This window comes from Anguilla anguilla, chromosome 6, assembly GCF_013347855.1.
Source record: "Anguilla anguilla isolate fAngAng1 chromosome 6, fAngAng1.pri, whole genome shotgun sequence".
Classification (NCBI taxonomy): Eukaryota; Metazoa; Chordata; class Actinopteri; order Anguilliformes; family Anguillidae; genus Anguilla; species Anguilla anguilla.
In genome coordinates, this window is record NC_049206.1 from 40,275,544 (window position 1) to 40,293,871 (window position 18,328).

General features: G+C 44.8%; 1 protein-coding gene across 5 annotated transcripts in view; it reads left to right on the forward strand.

Moving 5' to 3' along the window:
• Window positions 1–15,498, forward strand: part of LOC118229886 (MAP/microtubule affinity-regulating kinase 3-like) — a 35,455-nt gene extending 19,957 nt beyond the window's left edge. Inside the window, exons 7-18 of one of the 5 annotated variants that reach the window (XM_035422382.1) lie at window positions 320–376; window positions 1,642–1,878; window positions 3,024–3,143; window positions 3,759–3,858; window positions 4,328–4,440; window positions 4,952–5,102; window positions 5,459–5,655; window positions 6,101–6,198; window positions 7,309–7,473; window positions 8,282–8,548; window positions 12,420–12,464; window positions 13,977–15,498. In XM_035422382.1, coding sequence (XP_035278273.1) covers window positions 320–376; window positions 1,642–1,878; window positions 3,024–3,143; window positions 3,759–3,858; window positions 4,328–4,440; window positions 4,952–5,102; window positions 5,459–5,655; window positions 6,101–6,198; window positions 7,309–7,473; window positions 8,282–8,548; window positions 12,420–12,464; window positions 13,977–14,328 — 1,902 coding nt within the window. In that variant the 3' untranslated portion in view covers window positions 14,329–15,498. Of the gene's footprint in view, window positions 1–319; window positions 377–1,641; window positions 1,879–3,023; window positions 3,144–3,758; window positions 3,859–4,327; window positions 4,441–4,951; window positions 5,103–5,458; window positions 5,656–6,100; window positions 6,199–7,308; window positions 7,474–8,281; window positions 8,549–9,608; window positions 9,636–12,419; window positions 12,465–13,976 lie in introns of all 5 variants that reach the window. The other 4 variants (XM_035422378.1, XM_035422380.1, XM_035422379.1 and 1 more) reach the window with 4 other exon arrangements.
• Window positions 15,499–18,328: the final 2,830 nt, after the last annotated feature.

Below are 18,328 nucleotides of genomic sequence, written 5' to 3' on the forward strand. Positions count from 1 at the left end.
ACTATAGTTCAGTGAATATTTAAACACTGGTACATAGAAGGGCATCTGCATTGTGATGTCGTTATCCAGTGGACCTACATATATGATGGAGCTGTGGCAAAATGTCAAATCAAACACCCTGGATCCCATTTTCCACAGCCCCCTGGACCATCCACAAGTGATACTGACCATTGCTATTATAAGCAGGGTGGACTCCTGTAAAACACAGGGGTCTCTCAAATAAATTCCGTATACATTGCTCCAACCCTTGTATAAATTTAACTTCTGTGATGAAACTGCTCCCACCCCTTATGTTTCAACTCCCTCCATTTTGTTTCAGATTGTGTCTGCAGTGCAGTACTGTCACCAAAAGCACATAGTGCACAGAGACCTAAAGGTAAGGAAAGCAGAGTTTTGCCTCTCCATCTTGCACCATCTCCCATAGGCGTCTGGGAACTGAATAAAGCTGTGTGTCACTGCAGTGTTACTCACTAATATACTTTTTCGTACCAGTTATTACAGTATGGTTATTACTGGTTATTAATGCACATAACAGGGATTGGAATTGGCTCATCAAGTAAAAATGGATACAAATGGACAGGAACGAAAGCAGAACTGAAATCGAAGTTTCAATGAATTAGGGAAGGGCATGAAAAGACAAAATTAGCTTTTTATAATTGATGGTTTTTAACAATAAGTATTTCAATATTTGATTCCCAGTCCAAGTACATTTTTTTCCAGTCTGTATCAAAACAACATCCTTACTAAATGCATGCTTATCTTGGTTTTTAATTCTAAATAACATAAAACTTATTATTACCATTATTACAGTATAGTTATGCTACAGTTATAATTGAGCCAAACTGAGTAGACTTACAAAGCTAAATGGAATTCTGAATTACACCAGTGATACCATTTGAGCAGATTATGACAAGAATGACAGATGGAGGATAATATTCTTTGAGAGCTGTCAACATTAAAAGTAATTTGTTGTGCCCAATAAAAATTACATAGAACTGTTTTGGAAACCTAATAAGTAAATCTTGTAATGGACTAAAGAATATTCAAATATTCTAACTCATCCCTACAATGAATTTTCACAGAATATCTATTTTTCCCAGAAAACTTCATGAAGGTTAAGCTGTCATTACTGTGTTATATGTAAATATCTTCCTTTGATTCCATTGGGGAAATGAATGTATCCATTCCCACATAGTTAGGATTTATGAAACAATGGTTCGATACAGTGGCTGTGGCTGAGCAGGCTTAGGTAAGGGATGGCAAGTTTTAAAACTTACGCTACTTTTATCCTTTTACTGGTTTTTACTCCGGGTGCACTGCCAATGGCGTTTACCCACAGGCCATTGCTTCAACCCCCTCCCCCCCCCCCCCCCCCCGCCCCAATTTGCACATGATGAACCCACTGCCATCACATGAATTTACATGTTTTGTTTGCCAAATAATGAGGAAACATCTTCAACAGCATATGCCGTAGGCATAGTTTTATTTTCATTTTTCCATACACCTTATTTATTATTTAATTAGTTATCATGTTGTTTATGACAAGAGACAGAGTGTAGAGATGTCATCGGGTTTGCGCCCTGTTAAGTGGTTGGGAAGTATCTCCACGTTCTGGGGCCTGACTCTCTGGCTTCCTGTCAGGCGGAGAACCTTCTCCTGGACGCGGACATGAACATCAAGATCGCCGACTTTGGGTTCAGCAACGAGTTCACGCTGGGCAGCAAGCTGGACACGTTCTGCGGGAGCCCCCCCTATGCCGCCCCGGAGCTCTTCCAGGGGAAGAAGTACAACGGGCCCGAGGTGGACGTGTGGAGCCTGGGCGTCATCCTCTACACGCTGGTCAGCGGCTCCCTGCCCTTCGACGGACAGAACCTCAAGGTCCGTGCCTGCCCCCGCCCCTGTGTGCTTGTGTGCGTACGTGCGTGTGCTAGGGCTGTCACTTCTTATAAAAATTGACTTTCAACAAGTCTAATTAATAAGATAAATTAATCTGAATTTGTTCAAATCCTCAAAACGTTCATAAAACATTGCCTCAATGTAGAATTATTATGGTTTTAATTGTCCATTAAACCTGTAGCTGATTAGCTTAAATGTGCTATGCTATAACAAAGAAATAATGACAACTTGAAATTAAATGTCTTGAAATTAAAATAAAACCGTGGAACATCATTACAATGCCATTGATGCCATTTACAGCAATCAAATGACTCAATCAACTGTTGATCAAATGTTGCTCAAACAAAAGAAAAAATTGCAACTCACAAGGCAATCTTTAATTCACAACAATGGCATGGCTTGCTTAAACTAAAATGAACTGACCAATCCCCTTCGGTGGGGAGAAAGGTGTCAGACTTAGGAGGGTTAGCAGGGCTGCTGCTACGTGCTTGCGTTGCCAGCAACTTTATTACTTGTTATTATTTTGTCTCCAATGGCATAGAACCAGTTATATTTCCCAGTGGCACTCCTGAGGTGCGGTGGAGTTACAATTACAATTCATTTTGGATGTGTAGCCTACCGGCTTCCATGACCCACAAATGAACTTTATATTTAGGCTACCTAACAGTTCACCCTCCAGACAAAACAATAACATGGCTTGTTGTTTTTTGGTCTCTTTGATATTGAAGTGCAGGGCACTCCTGGGCTTTATTTTGCCTTGTGATTACAAGTTTGAAACCCTCAATCACTTAATTGAAATAAAAAAAAATTTCTGAGATTTGCACAAGTTTGATTAACAAGCAAAAAAGGTAACAGCCCTAGTTTGTGGTGCATGTGTGTCTTGTATGTGATTGTGTGTCTGTCTGTTTGTGTATGTGCTTCCATTTCTGTTTCTTTTTGTCTATCAGTGTGTGCATATAGTATGCATTTTACAAGGTGCTTTGCAAGTAGCCCTTGTCTCTGTGTGTGAGCTTGTGTGTATATGTGTCTTTCTGTCAGTGGCGGTGTGTATGTCCTGTGTATGCTATACCCTTACCTCTTTTAACTGAGCGTATATGTCTGGTTCCACTCTGTGCTGCTCCCTGCAGGAACTGCGTGAGCGGGTGCTGAGGGGTAAATACAGGATCCCTTTCTACATGTCCACTGACTGTGAGAACCTCCTCAAGCGCTTCCTGGTGCTGAATCCCACCAAGCGGGGAACGCTGGAGGTAAGTGGGCATTTAAATGCATGCACAAACACGTAGCTGTTCACATACAGACAGGTACACCGACATACTCACTCTCATGTGCACACCCATTCTCATGCACACAGGTACAGAGTGATTCACTTACTCTCACGCACACACTCATTCTCATACACACAGGTACGGACTGATTCACTTACTCTCACGCACACACTCATTCTCATACACACAGGTACGGACTGATTCACTTACTCTCACGCACGCACTCATTCTCATACACACAGGTACGGACTGACGCAATTACTCTCAATCACACAAAATATGCACACACATCGACACGCACATGCACACAAGAGTGCTCTGTCTTAGACCAGTGGGATCCAGTCTTATTTGTTGTGGCTGCCTGATTCATGCCTGATTCTACTTATCAAGGTTTTGATTAAAGACCGTTATTAGTTAATTTGTTGAATCAAGTGTCTTAGTGCTGGGTTAACACATAAACCTGCACCCACACCGGCCCTTGTCGGACACCCCTGTCTAGACAAACGCCCCTATCTCCCTGTGTCATGGCAGCATTATACCCCTGTGGTTTCTGCTGCATTCCACTGCAGTGATGCGTGTTCCTCCTCTTCCTCTCAGCAAATCATGAAGGACCGCTGGATAAATGCAGGCTGTGAGGAGGAGGAGCTCAGGCCTTTCATAGAGCCGGAGCTGGATATCACAGACCAGAAGAGGATAGGTACGTGGGGAGGGGTGACGCCTCTGCCAGGGCTTCCCAAACTTTTCCATGTCCGAGCCCCTAAAATAATCTGCCTCTGGCTCTGGACTCCCTGCTCAATAAAATGTTTTGGTTTTGACACCTTCATCCAGAAACCACTGCAATGACGTGGCTATTTAAAACAGTGCATGTAAAATGTTTACATTGTCATATTATGGATCAATAAAGGCAACAAAGCTGCAAAAAAATATTTATATTTACAGTGATCACAGTATTTTCAGATTGGTTATCCGAAGTAAAATAAGTCATTTCTGAAATATGGGAACAAACTAAATATTCTTAAGTGAGGAAATACAGAATGTTTGCAAAGACCTACTGAGATCACCCCTTTGGGAACCCCTCACCAGGTGAACCCTCCAGATGTCATTAAGTGTCAGTCTCTGTTGACAGTGTTCTAACGCACACGGTGGTGTTGTGTTTGAATGTGCAGATATCATGGTGGGGCTGGGCTACTCCAGAGAGAACATTCAGGAGTCGCTGGCGCGGATGAAGTACAATGAGATCACGGCCACCTACCTGCTACTGGGCAGGAAGTCTTCCGAGGTGAGAGTGGCACTACAGCAGAAACTGTGAAGGCTGAGAGTAATGGAGCCGGGTGGATGAGCACCTAGAATAAGATTATGATGAGTTTGAGTGCCTGCAGTAACAGTGTAGTGAGTATGAAGACCTCAAGTAACAGTACAGGGAGTATGTGGACTTAGAGTAACAGCATGGAGAGCGTGAGGTCCTAGACTAACTGTACGAGGAGTATGGGCACCTAGAGTAAAGGAACAGAGAGTATGACCCCCTAGAGTATGGAGTACATGAGCATCTGGAATAATGGAAAAGGAAGTATGAGGATCAAGAGTAACAAGGCATTGTTTAAAGAGAATTAAAACCTAGATAATCAGTAATGGGGAGAATAAGAATAAGGAGAATAAGTATATCCTGATGCTGATTAACAGCATCGGGATATACAAAGATCTAGATTAACAGGACTGGGAGTATATAGGTTCATAACAGCAAGGCTTGGAGGATGGTTAGAAAGTGAGAGCACGTGGTTTCTCTCTGTCAGCTGGAGGCCAGTGACACCAGCTCTAGCAGTAACCTGTCGTCGGCCAAGGCCCGGCCCAGCAGCGAACTCAACAACGGCCAGTCTCCCTCCCACGTCAAGGTCCAGAGGAGCGTCTCATCCAGCCAGAAACAGAGACGCTACAGTGACCAGGGTAAGCAGGAGAAAATGGGCCCTACAGTTCTTTTTTCACTGCAGTGTGGGGAAATTAATAGAAGTTTTGTATCTTTTTTTTATTTTTACCCCTCTCTCTGTTTTAAATTTTCTACTGTCTTTGTGCTTTCTCTCTGTCTACTTTTCCTCTCTCTTCCTTGTTCAGTTTTTTTTTTCTCTTTCTACCCTCATTTCTTCTCTTCCCCCTTTCTCCAGTACAATCACAGATAATTCAAGATGCTTATTTGGCAAGAATGTAAATTATACCAAAAGAATACGGCAAGAAACTGGTACATTACCACTCTTTAGACATGATTATTTTCTCTGTTTCTCTCGTTCTTCCCCCCACCCCTCCAGTTGGACCGTCCATTCCCTCAGGGACCGGTTACCCCAAGAGGAGCCAAACCAGCGCGGCCGACAATGACCTCAAGGAGGACGGTGTAGCTCAGCCACGCAAGTCCAGTACATCAGGGGGCAGCCCCATACTGGGCAACGCCAACAACCCCAACAAGGCCGACATTCCTGACCGCAAGAAGGGCTCCTCCACACTCGGCGTGAGTGTCACTGGGTCATGTGACCATGACATCATAGTAATGCTGTGGGCGCCGCCTCTTTCCGGGCCCACAGCCGGGGAACAAGAATCCAGCACACCCCATGTTGATGACAAGCTATGATAAGAGTACTGTGTGCACATTTTGCCTTGGTTGTTTTGTTTAATATTGTTTTGAGGGGACACTAAACATTCCAAGGCCCTTTTGTTCAATACACTGCCTCAAGAGTGTCCTGGAGTCAATGTAAGAATATAAATTAGACTCCCAAACCTGTGAAGTTCCTTAACTGGTGTTCTGACAGAATTATGTATGTTAACAGCAGGTATCAAGGAACGTTTCCTTGCAGGAGCCAAGAGAATGTGAAATGATGGATGTTCTTGATACGTAATTGCACTGCTCCGATGGGGTCTGTGTTTGACTCCACCTTGCCCCATTGTCACTGTTGCAGAGTAACACCGGGGGCATGTCGAGAAGAAACACGTACGTCTGCAGTGACAGGAACGCCAGTGACCGTCACACTGTCATCCAGAATGGGAAGGAGAACAGGTAAGGAGAGCACTGCCCCACCCACAGTCAGCCTGATCCTGCCAAATGGATAGCATGGCCCCACCCACAGACTGCCTAATCCTGCCTGATGGACAGCATGGCCTCATCCACTGACAGAATGGCCCCACCCACTGAGCCTGAACCCACCCGACAGACACCTGCACCCCAGAGATGGCTTTGACTCTGTTCAAAGATGGACTGACTCCTGGGGCTCATTCCATTTGCTTATCTTTACCTCTTTGCATCCTTTCCTTGTGTCTTTTCCTTGCTCCTTAGCTCACTAGGAAAGGAAGTGAGGAAAGGACGCATGCAATCAAGGAAATGTGTATTAGGCAAATGGAATGTCAGCCAAGCGTCAGTTTGAAGTCACACCAGATTCAGACGTAGCAGATGGGGACAGGTGGATCCACAGGTTGATAATTTATACGTCACGCGTTCTGAAAAAGTACTTACGCAAAGGATGCATTTTGTTTTTTGCTCAAGTATCCTTTGAGAGCCTCCTAGCTCCATACTCCTAGCTCCTTCAAGTAGCATTGGATTCCAACGAGAATGTCCTTGAAGATGGTGGACCTTAATTGATTTCTGGGTCAAGCTAGGACCGCAAATACTAGGATGAATAAATAAGCGATTGGATTGGCCCCCGTAACCCCTTCACCACCTCCATTTGGCAGTCTGGCTCTGCCCAAAATACCCTTCCCCCTTTCACCCATTGATTCCACGCCCCATTGTAAAGCTATGAGTTTCACATGGTGTTCAGTAGGCCCCCTGCTGGAGTATCTATGAGTAGCCCAGATCCTCTGGCCTGGACGTCCCTCAGAGTTTACCTCACCCCCCACAGCAGCAGACAAATCAACTGCTTCTTTTCTTTCTTTTTTCCACCTTTTTTTAAATTCCCCACTGCTGTTATTGCTTAAAGGGGTTATTATACAGAAGAAGAGAAGACTGAGTAAATGGTCGTTACTCTGATTCTCTTCTTGCCTTTTTTCCCTTTCCCTTCTGATTGTGCCCCCCCCCCCCTCCCCCCAACACACCCCCTGCTTTTTTGTTTCTGTTTTGTGGGCGTTTACTGCCTGCCTCTGCCTGGCCCCACCCCCTCTCCTCGTTTCACAGCCTGACAGAAATGTCTGCTCGCGCACCTAGCCCCCCGGCGCACGCTCTCGCTCTCGCGGCCTCCTCCGCCTCGGTTCGGCTACGGTCGTCTCTGTCGGCCGCGGTCCACGCCAGCCGCGTCACGCTCCCGCCTGCCGGCAGCCGGGCCGACGTCTTCAGGCCCAAGTAAGGCGCGAGGAGGGGGCCCGGCCCGGCGTCCGTCACTCTAACCCGAGTCTGTCCGTCTCCGCCGCTGTCGACTCACCCGCTTCCTGGCTGCCTCTCTGGCCTCGCTCAGCGCTTAGTCTCTGACCACTCGTAGCCCGACCCCGCCTCTCATCCTCATTCCACTGGGCCCACCCGTCCCCCTACCATCCTGGTTTCCCCACTAATAACTCCACTCTAGCGCTAATGACATTGGTCGCTTCCCTTTATCTACACTAACATAGTAAGATGTCATACAAATGAATTATGTCACAGTGATGTCAGCTTTACATCTTTCCAGTGACCTTATGTATGTGAGAGAGTATGACTGAAGGTTAAAAATTTTAAATGGAACACTGAAGGGGAAAACATGATTTACAGAATACATAATATAAGAGACAAACGTCATATTAATTTCAAAAGAATATTTATATTCTTTATCTTCTCAATCAGTGGTTTTCAACCTTTACTTATCCAGGGACCCCCACCCTTTAAAAAAAAGTTTATATTTTGGAATACAAGTCTGTGTATAGTCACAGTATATTAAGGGGGCCGGGACCCCCTTACATTACCTTTTGAAAACCCAGCTTCTAGATATTGTGTCTAGAATGTACATTCTAGGTATAGAATATATACTGATTCTAGAATTTATATTCTAGGTCTGGCCCCCCTTACAGTAAGCAAAGAACAATCTTGCCAAGATTGTCTCCTAGGTCTCTTGCAGGACTGCGCACATGTTTTTGTGTTACCCCTCTTCACTGGTTTGCCCCCCCCCCCTCCATACACACAGCACGACGGCCCCGGCGGCCCAGCGGAACCCGGGCGCCTCCACCCACAGCGTCGGCGGCGCCACGCCCCCGGACCGGCTCCGCTTCCCGCGCGGCACGGCCAGCCGCAGCACCTTCCACGGCGGCCAGCTGAGGGAGCGCCGCACCGCCACCTACAACGGCCCGCCCGCCTCGCCCACCCTCTCCCACGACGCCACGCCCCTCTCTCAGTCGCGCTCCCGCGGCTCCTCCAACCTCTTCACCAAGCTCACGTCCAAGCTCACGCGCAGGTAAGGCTCCAACCCTGGCCACCACCCGGCCCAGATACACCCCTCATTAAACTACTGTGTCCATGACAGAGATTTAAAATAATGATGAAAAAGATGTCTGTTATTCAAGACGTTACCTGTCTCAGTGTCTGATTTACATGAAATGTGGGGAATTTAGACCAAAGCCAGAAATGTAAGTGCCAAATTAGGGCTGTTTTTAAAAATGTATTTATTTATTTATTTAGCGTAATAAGAGCCAATAAGAGCCAATCCGCAGCAAGGTTGTACATCTTCTATGCGATCGTGTGATTTGTTTTTTTTTTTTATCACATGGATGCGACAAGGCCTTTCTGCTGATTGGCTGTCTTATCAGTACCCAATAGATAAGACTGATTTTATTTTATAGTTATTTTTTTCCCTGAAACATTTCACATGGCCTCTAACTTTTTGTTGTTTAATACCGCATCAGGTATGATTAAATAAAAAAAAGACAAAATGTCGTCTAGTTATTACTACTATGCAAAAAACACAATTCGATATATCGTGCAGCTCTATGCCAAATATCTGTCAATTTGTGAGTTTCCCCGTTTCTCAAAGATAGCTGAACATGTTTGAATAAATTTTCTTGAGGTCGCTGTTTTCCTCTTCATAAAGGGGAAGGCCATAGTACAGGAGAGGTCACTTTATTCCTGTCAGAGCACTTTTCTTCATAAGAAATGGTTGGGTAAAGACTATGGAAATCCTCCACTCTTGTCATTTCTGCTTGAAGCCTTCCAACTTTCTTCTGGTCCCAAGCCCCATAAATTCCTGCTGGTCCCGAGCCCTGTAACTTCCTGCTGGTCCTGAGCCCCATAACTTCCTGCTGGTCCCAAGCCCCATAACTTCCTGCTGGTCCTGAGCCCCATAACTTCCTGCTGGTTCCAAAGCGTTATCCATAGGTTGCCTTTATTGGTTCTATATTGAATTGGCAAAGGAAACCATCCAAGAATGCTGGGTGTGAGTCTGGATCTCTGATTTTTATCTCCACTGTTTTCATACCCTTTTGACTAAGACTTTTTTTGTTGTATTTTTTGTTTTGTAGAAACATGTCATTCAGATTTACCAAAAGGTAGGATCTTCAATTGGTTTTTTTGTGTAATTCACCACACACATTTTTTACAAGACCAAAATTACAATAATTTCTAACTCTTTGTGGAATGAGAGCTGGACTAAATGCTTGAAACTCACCCAGAGCAGTTTGCTCTCTGAACCAAAATGGAGGGCGACTGAGCATGCCCGCAACAGCTGCTTTCCCCTCAGTTGGTCAGCAGAGCCAATCAGCAGCCAGCAAATAACATCTCTACTAATCACCCGTGCATGCCTTTCCAATGGAGTGGGGTTTGGGCACAACTACTGATTGCTTGGTTGAGGGTTAACAGAAATATTGTTTAGTACAGTTCAAATGCCATTTCAGGTAAGTTTTGTTCTGTTGTATCGGTGTGTTAACTTCAAGGATAGCAGATTTTGAAAATTACTTTGTTACTTTGATTTATTTTTTTATTTTTTGCCCTTTATTGCCATGTTAGTGGTTGACAGCAATGTTTTGATTACAATTTCCCAGGCTGTATTTGTGGTGTTGGGGGGATGGTGTTCAGTTCTGATCGTTGGACTTAGGCATTTACTGGATATGGGAGCTGTATGACGCCTTCGATGATGATGCTCTGTTCTCCATGTTCTTCCTGTTGGAAATGGGAGCAGCAGTTTTAGGGGTACCACAGGGCTCCATCCTTGGAGATTTTTGGAGCCTAGTTGTTTGGGACCATCAATGAGTACAAATTTTTGTTGACCTCTGGCATGGAATTGTACCATATCATGACAGAACATATCAGTGCAAAAGCAGAAGGGATGTGGATTGGATTTTGTGATCTCTGAAAGGGCTGGGTTGAGCCTGGCTGTTCTGCTGTATCCCAGGATGCTACCCTGCACTAGGAACACCACCAAGGAATCATCAGGAGGGCATGAGTGCGTGTGCATGCTTGTGTTTGTGTGAGTGTGTGTGTTTGTAAGAGAGAAAGAGAGAGAGTAAAATGTCGTGATTCTTGGTTGTATAATTCAGACCTCCTCAATGGGTGATAATTTTGGCTACTCAGAGATGTGTTGATTGCGAAAGGTTGTCCCAGGATTCCACTGTGGAGTCCGGCGTCCCCCATGTCTCGTTGCTCCTTGACTGTCCCCTCCTTTCCTTACAGGTTGTGCTGCCACAAATTCTCCTGCCCCACCTCTGTCTGACCTTGCAGGGCCTTCTGGTTATCTCACAGTGCTCCTTGTAGTTCTTCAGCTCTAAACATTTCCCTTTCTCCTGACTTTTCTCTCTTGGTCATTATCTCTCCCATCTAGACTATACTTTTTTCTGCCCCCATGTTGTATCAATGAATTCCGATGCTTCCTTTCAGAACCCGTCTTCTCTTACAGATTCACGAGCAGAAGATATAGAAAGTTGTAGAAAATTGGAGATGGAGAACCTGCAGTAAGGGGACTATTTGAACTCGAAGTGTTTGCCGACAGCAGCTGCTGTGTGTGCATTAGGGCTTTGTGGTCCTCTCTCTCACCCCATACGTCGCACGGACTCTCTGCCTGCACCGGTGCTTTACACATCCCACTGCTGCAACCCCCCCCCCTAGTAAGAGGAACCAGGATATCTAACCCCATTTGCTGCGTAGTCTTATCTCAACATAGGCATATCCGGTGACATAGGTGACAGACATGCAAATATAAGATACCTGTCTACTTCCCTGTCGGAGGCCTTCAGCGTCATTCTGGCACCCATAGGCCAGTATAGAACGGCACCTTTAGAAACAGGATGTATGGGGTGCTTGTCCAACCCCACCCCCCCTTCCCCACTGATTGCAAGGGGACTGTTGGAGTCTGCCATATTCTTTCAGAGAGCAAAAACCAGTCAACCACTGAGGAGGATAAACTTATTTGATTAGCAGAACCCACCAAGCTCTTCCCTCTTATGTGACATGAAAACAAGTTTTTTTATCTCCACAAAATAAGCCAGTATGGAGCTTCTGGCTCAGCTGGCATACATGTGTAGTGCAGCTTTACTGCCCAGCTTTGTGCTAGTCTGTTTATATCCAGCTTTTCAAATGTGTCCTTGTGCACATCCTTTACAGTAGCGTGTTCTCAACCCCTTCCTCCGAACACTCAAGTCTCTTTCCACCCCAACACCACCCTCGCCAATCGCAGCAGGCTGAATGAGCTCTGCTCTGCACCGGCGTCAAACGTGTCCGCATGCTTGTGACCACACGTCCATCCAGTTTATGTGTGCGTGTTTTTGCGTGAACGTCTTGCGCCCCAACATGCGTACATGGACTCGCCACACTCGAGCACCTAGCAGCGTCCTGTCAGGAGGGCTCCTGACTCCCACCCCACCCCCACCTGGGTTTCTATGCGCACTCCTGTTGTCTTACAGTTTTCTTCAGTTAAAGAAACAAGAAAGAGCGACTGCCAGAAAGACTACCTGACACCTGACATTTTGAGATTGCAGTTCACGCTCAGTTTGGTCCTGTTTGAGGAACTCTTACTCCCTTACACGCAAACCTTTAGTAAGGACGGAGGGTTTGTCCTACCTCGGTGAACGTGGACACCCGGGGCACGCGTGGCCTGAAATGGAAGCTTGCAGAAACTGGCCGACGGCTTTCTTGGTTTTCTAACTGCTGTGTTCTGTCTTCTCCCCTCCTCTCTCTCTCTCTTTCTGTCATCTTTTATTACCTCTTTTCTGACAAGCTGTTTTTTGTCTCCTGCTTTTGCCGGAATTTAAGATGTCTCTTCTTCGCCTCCCTCTTTACCCTCTGTCCCTCCCGTCCTGCCCTGCCCCTCTCCCCCTGCCTTCTGACTGCGTCCATGTCAGAGTCCCAGCAGAGTTTGAGAGAAACGGGCGCTTTGAGGGCTCCAGGTGAGGTTATTGTTGAAGGGGGAGAGGGTCCCTACCTCTACTGTGCTTGCCACTCCCACCTTCATCCAGCTCAGCCCATCCTACCCCTCGCCCTCCACTGTGCTTGACCTGTTGCGCAGGCAAACCCAGTCCAGGGCCTAAGTTGGAGTCAAGTTCCATTCCAAGCTCATTCAATTCCGTATTCACCAAAGCTTGCTCTCATTTGTGTTTGTAAGGCTCTGAAGTACAGACTGTCTTTCAGGCTCTGGAATTTATCTTTGTGAGGGAAGGTGAGGGAAATGTCCTTCATAAAAGCCAGATACGGGTGTGATTTTAACATGCCGCTCTTAGCATATACATTTCTTGTCGACGGTGGTTTAAAAAATGAGTTGTGATAGTTTGCTGAAGTGTTGCATTATGACTCCGTGCTCTTAATTTGAGTAAAATAAGGAAGGACGCTGCATCTCTCTATTCAGGCTTGCCAGACCGCTGATCACACTGTTACTGCAGTTGTTATAATTAGCCTGGTCTGCTGTCAATATCCCAGCAACCATTTTGTGAAGCGTTGAAGTTGTGTTAAATTGAGTATCTCCTTGGCAGTCAGTGCACTTACCTTCATTGAGAGTCGTGAGTTCATACTGTGTAATTAAAATGTGAGCTGTTGAGGAGCTAAAAAACATTCATAACATCCTGTAACACAGCGGCTGCTGAATGTGCCCCTGCTCAGTTCTGGTCCCCACATGCCTTTCTGATCTGAAGTTAGTATCAGAAGCCCATCTCCTTTCAGATGCAATGCTGTGGTGGAGACAACAGAGGGCAGTATCTTGCAGCATGAAGTGAAGATAAGCGCTTCCAACATTGTTATGACACCTAGTGGCCTGAACCAGTAAGAACACCGGTGTACCAGTGCTATGCCGGTGTACACTGGCTTTACATAAATGATCAAATGCTCAACTGTATTTTAAATCTATACGTTTAAGCGGTTGCTAATTTTTAGTAAAAATCTGCCATTGGATGCATTTGCCCAAATTTGTTTAGGCTAGTACAGGCCTCCTGTATGTTGCATTGTTGAATTCAACACTGTTGAATTGAGAGCCTGACTAAGAACTTGGCATATAAGAATTTTATGAAATGTTTAATATCAGTGTAAAAAATGACCACATGTGTTTTAAGTGTTTCACCTCTCCTTGCTTGAGTCTCTCATCCCATACGTACAGGCACTCCTTGAGTTGTTTTGTTTGAGTTTGGGTGTGTTTGCCTGCCACCGTACCCACACGCGGAAAGCCTCACCCGCATGTGCGCCTGCAGTCAGACGCATGCTTTGCTGACGAACGTTGATTGAGTTATGAGCATGGATTGGGGAGCGAAGCATGATGTCCCTGTGCATTTAACACAAACACACACATACACACACTGTTTAATAAAGAAGGAAGACATGTGAACAGACCCGTTTTCCCCATGCAATGCCTAAATTTCCACTGACATTCTATTTCTCTCCTTCTCTCTCTTGTTCTCCGTTTCCCTCCTTGTCAGTCGTAACGTATCTGGGTCAAGTGATCCCAAGGAAGAGAACAGGGACTCCAAGCCTCGCTCCCTGAGGTTCACCTGGAGCATGCGGACCACCAGTTCCATGGAGCCGGGCGACATGATGCGCGAGATCCGCAAGGTCCTGGACGCCAACAACTGTGACTACGAGCAGCGCGAGCGTTTCCTCCTGCTCTGCGTCCATGGCGACGGCCACGCCGAGAGCCTGGTCCAGTGGGAAATGGAGGTTTGCAAGCTGCCCCGCCTCTCTCTCAACGGTGTACGCTTCAAGCGGATATCTGGGACCTCTATCGCCTTCAAGAACATAGCCTCCAAAATCGCCAATGAATTAAAGCTGTAAAAGAGAAATTCGCAAATAAATGCAACATTTAAAAAAGTGAAAAGCAATGGGGGAACATCAAAACATGTTACTAAAGCTGTACATTCTTTCAAGTAGCAGTCACAGAAATGTGTTTTATTCAAAAAACACAGTGCATTGAAAATAATGTATAGAAAAATACTTTAGGCAATAATTTCCTGCATCTTTGAAATTGTATTATTATTATTATTATTATTATGGCAGAGGTTCTGTAGCTGCTGTTGAAGAGACCATGGGCCGATGGATTGAATAATTCTAATTATTGTAAGTGCACTACAACAACGCCTATGGGCTCCAGGCAATTCCCCCATCCCCCCCCCCCCCAAAAAAAAACAGGGTTATAAACCCACTTCCCCAGAGAGCGGAGACTGGAACAGCTGGGCTGACACTGGATCACTGGAGGGGGACGTCACCTCTGTTCAGGCTGTGGGGTTGAAAGGGCAGCCCTGGAATCACAGGCTTTGAATTGCACCGCTCCCATAATTCCAATAAATTCTCTTGGATTCTCACCCTGAGTTCCCATAATTAAGTGCCACCAAGATATTACTGGAATGATGAAAGTGTTATTGTATTATCATATTATTTCTGATGAGAAAAGCCACATTACATGTGTATTGGGTGTGGATAAGTGTGACAGAGCCAGCATATCTAACAGCAGCTGGACAGGGCAGAGTATGTGGAAACTAAACAGGAGCCACATGGGTGCTGCTGTTTTGATTGGTTCTGAGGCAGGGGTGTGCAGTGCAGTGCATCGTGGGCCTTTTAATTTGGAAAATGGAGTCAGTCGGACTCCATTTTGGCCACTTTTGAATACTTTTTTTTGTACCTCTTCAGTATGTATTGCCATTTGCGATTTGGTTTAGTCCTTTTGAGATGGTGTGAGTCAGGTTGGACACGCTGTTCTGGGACAAACTTGCCATTTATAAACTTCAGTATTCTCGTTACAACCCCGAGGAAAGCAAGCACTGTTTTTTTATTTTCCTTTCTTTTTTGGAATGTAAATACTGTAACTTAGTTTTGCAAGATCTGCATATTGTTATGCTTCCTCCTGTTCTTTTATAAGTCCTGCTTTGAGCCAGGAACTATGAAAATAATGTAAACCGTCACCGAGATAAAGGTTACCAGTGTCTCCATTAAAAACATCAAACAATCCCCAAGCCTCTGCTGTTTGTCTGAGTGGACATACAACCCCACTCAAGCGCTGTTTCATTAATGGTCTCTGTTGTGTTACAGAGCAGTTGACCACGTCCCAAACGTTGAAATGTAGTACATCATTGCATTTGGTGTATGCGCCCTGGTGAACAGTATGAGTTTGACTCAAAACATTGAGTTTGTCGTGTAACCATCATTCAAAAAATAGAAATGGTGTCAGGGGGTTTGGATATCCTATATCAGATAACTGAATTGGCCAGATGACTGTCTGTCAAATTTTCCATATCCTTGTCTTGCCCCTTACGGTAGTGGGAAGAACCTACTTCTCAGCCTCTTTTATATGTGGAATCCCCTGTGGGGACTGTTCATTGAGGCTATCAAACAGTCCATTCTTCTTTCAGTGAACTATGGTTACCCAAAGCCGCGTTTCCACCAAAATTACCCGGAACTTTCAGTCCCAGGAACTACTTTACCAGGAACTAAAAGGTTCCTTCAGCCAATGGTTGTCTGCGTTTCCACCGGGGTCTAAAGTACCGCGAAGATTAGGCAAATTAGCCCACTGACGTATGAAAAAGCGACGTTGTCGTCGGTCCATCTGTCATATGATTTCTTCTGTAACCCCATACTACCACCGAAGTAGCCTACATTATTTTCTAATAACCGGGACAGCCCGGAGGGGTTTATTCCACTTATATACAACGGGTTACCAACAATGACTATATATGGTTACTTTTGTATTTATTGATTTTCATATATCCTCTCAAACACATTCATTATGTTTTTATGCGAACATTCGCTTTCATGTCTTGACATCCGAAGCGACAGAATGCATTCACATTTATATGTATAACTGGCAACAACAGCAGAAAACATGCACACGTTTTAAACAATTTGCTGTTTGATTACTTTCTCGTCGTCAATTCCATATAGGCTAATCGCAAAATGACAAGAATAGAACGAAAACTCGGACTTGCGTGAAAATGTAAATTAGTAGTGGTACAGCCACCGTTTGCTTTCCTTCGAAGTTACTGCTAGCCGCGCAGCGAAGTGTGCCCTCCAGATGCGAACCATGCACCATAAATTAGTCCATAGTCTTCCTGATCTTTTCGTGGAATTGAAAAATGGCAGTAAAATTGAGTAAAATTACGGCAGTCTGAAAAAGCTAAAGGGACGATTACTAGAATTAACCTGTTATTTTACCCTGACAAAAAGTGCGGAAGGTGATTTCCAGTTTGCTTGTACTGTACCAATGTTAATTACACAGAACTACCGCATACCTCTCATAACTGTATCAAACGTTTTGAGTCAATTACAACGGGCTAACAAAGAAAATCCGGAAGAAAATATTCAGCAACCGAATTAATCCGTTTGAATGTTTTAGTACGTAATATGCTGTCCCAGCACGAATGCTTAGCATTTTATAAAACGAATACTAAAGCAAGAAAAGAGCAGAAGAGCACACGTTATAATTCCAAGACGTTGGCAGGCTATAACCAAAAGTAGGCTGCTGCGCCGCATAACATACAAGTTTGATTTGAAGTTATTATGAAAATAAATCGGTTTGCGCCTGCATATTTTTAAACATGGCGCCTGAAAACAAAAAACACAAAAAAATGCTGCGAGTACTCGACCAATCAGAAATGTTCAGCGCTGCAAGCTCCACCCAAAAGGTTCCTGTACTTTCGGAAAGTACTACCCCCCGAGCAGGAACCTTTTGGGGGGTAAAATAAAGCCCCAGGAACTAAATTCCTAAGTTCCTGCGGTGGAAACGAGTTCCTCAAAAGGTTCCTAGTTCCGGGGTATAGTTCCTGCGGTGGAAACACGGCTCAAGAAATTTCAAGAAAATTTCCCTAAAAATTAATTGCCTGTAAGAAAATAATAATAAACTCTTAATTTTTGAACACAGCAATTTACTGAAAATATTAACCTAAACCGTAAGTATAAATACATCAAGCAGTAACATGCATGGGCAGGATATTAAGAGAAATCCTTGTGCTGGGCTGCACAAGTACTGAGTTAGCCACAGAATTTGGCTGTGGCTAACTGACTTTCAATGTCAAGAGAACAGATTCCAACAAATCTGTGTGGTGGCGCCCATGTACACTGCCTGGCCAGAAAAAAAGTCTCCCGCATTTGTCATGGCATTGTTTCAACAACCTCATCCAACGTCACAACATTTATTTCCGTCCAGAATTGCATTAATTTTTGGCCGAGATCTTGTATTGACGACGGGAGAGTCGAACTACTCCGTAAAGTGTTCTCCAGCACATCCCAAAGACTTTAATTGGGGTTAAGGTCAGGACTCTATGGTGGCCAATTCATGTGTAAAAATGATTCCTCATGCTCCCAGAACCTCTTCCGCAATTTGTCGTCCTGGAATATGCCTGTGCTATCAGGGAAGAAAAAATCCATTGATAGGATAAACAGGTCATTCAGTACATTCAGGTACTCAGCCGACTTCATTTTATTGCCACATAAATTAATAAAATTAATGCAATTCTGGACAGAAATAAATGTTGTGACGTTACGTAAGGTTGTCGAAAGAATGCCACGACGAATGCATGTTGTAATCAAAGCTAAAGGCGGTCCAATGAAATATTAGAGTGTGCAACTTTTTTTTTGGCCAGGCAGTGTATGCCAGCAAAATGGCTAACCAAAGAGACAGCCTCTGCTTGGATAGAGGCTTGTCCGCAGAATCACCTGCATAACACACCGCGGTTAGTTACTGATTGTGATTAGTTGGGTTCCATCCCCATAATATTTTAAAGGCCTAATAAGGCACATTGATTCGCAAGCGCCAGTCCTACTCTGTTACAAAAGGGGGAGGATC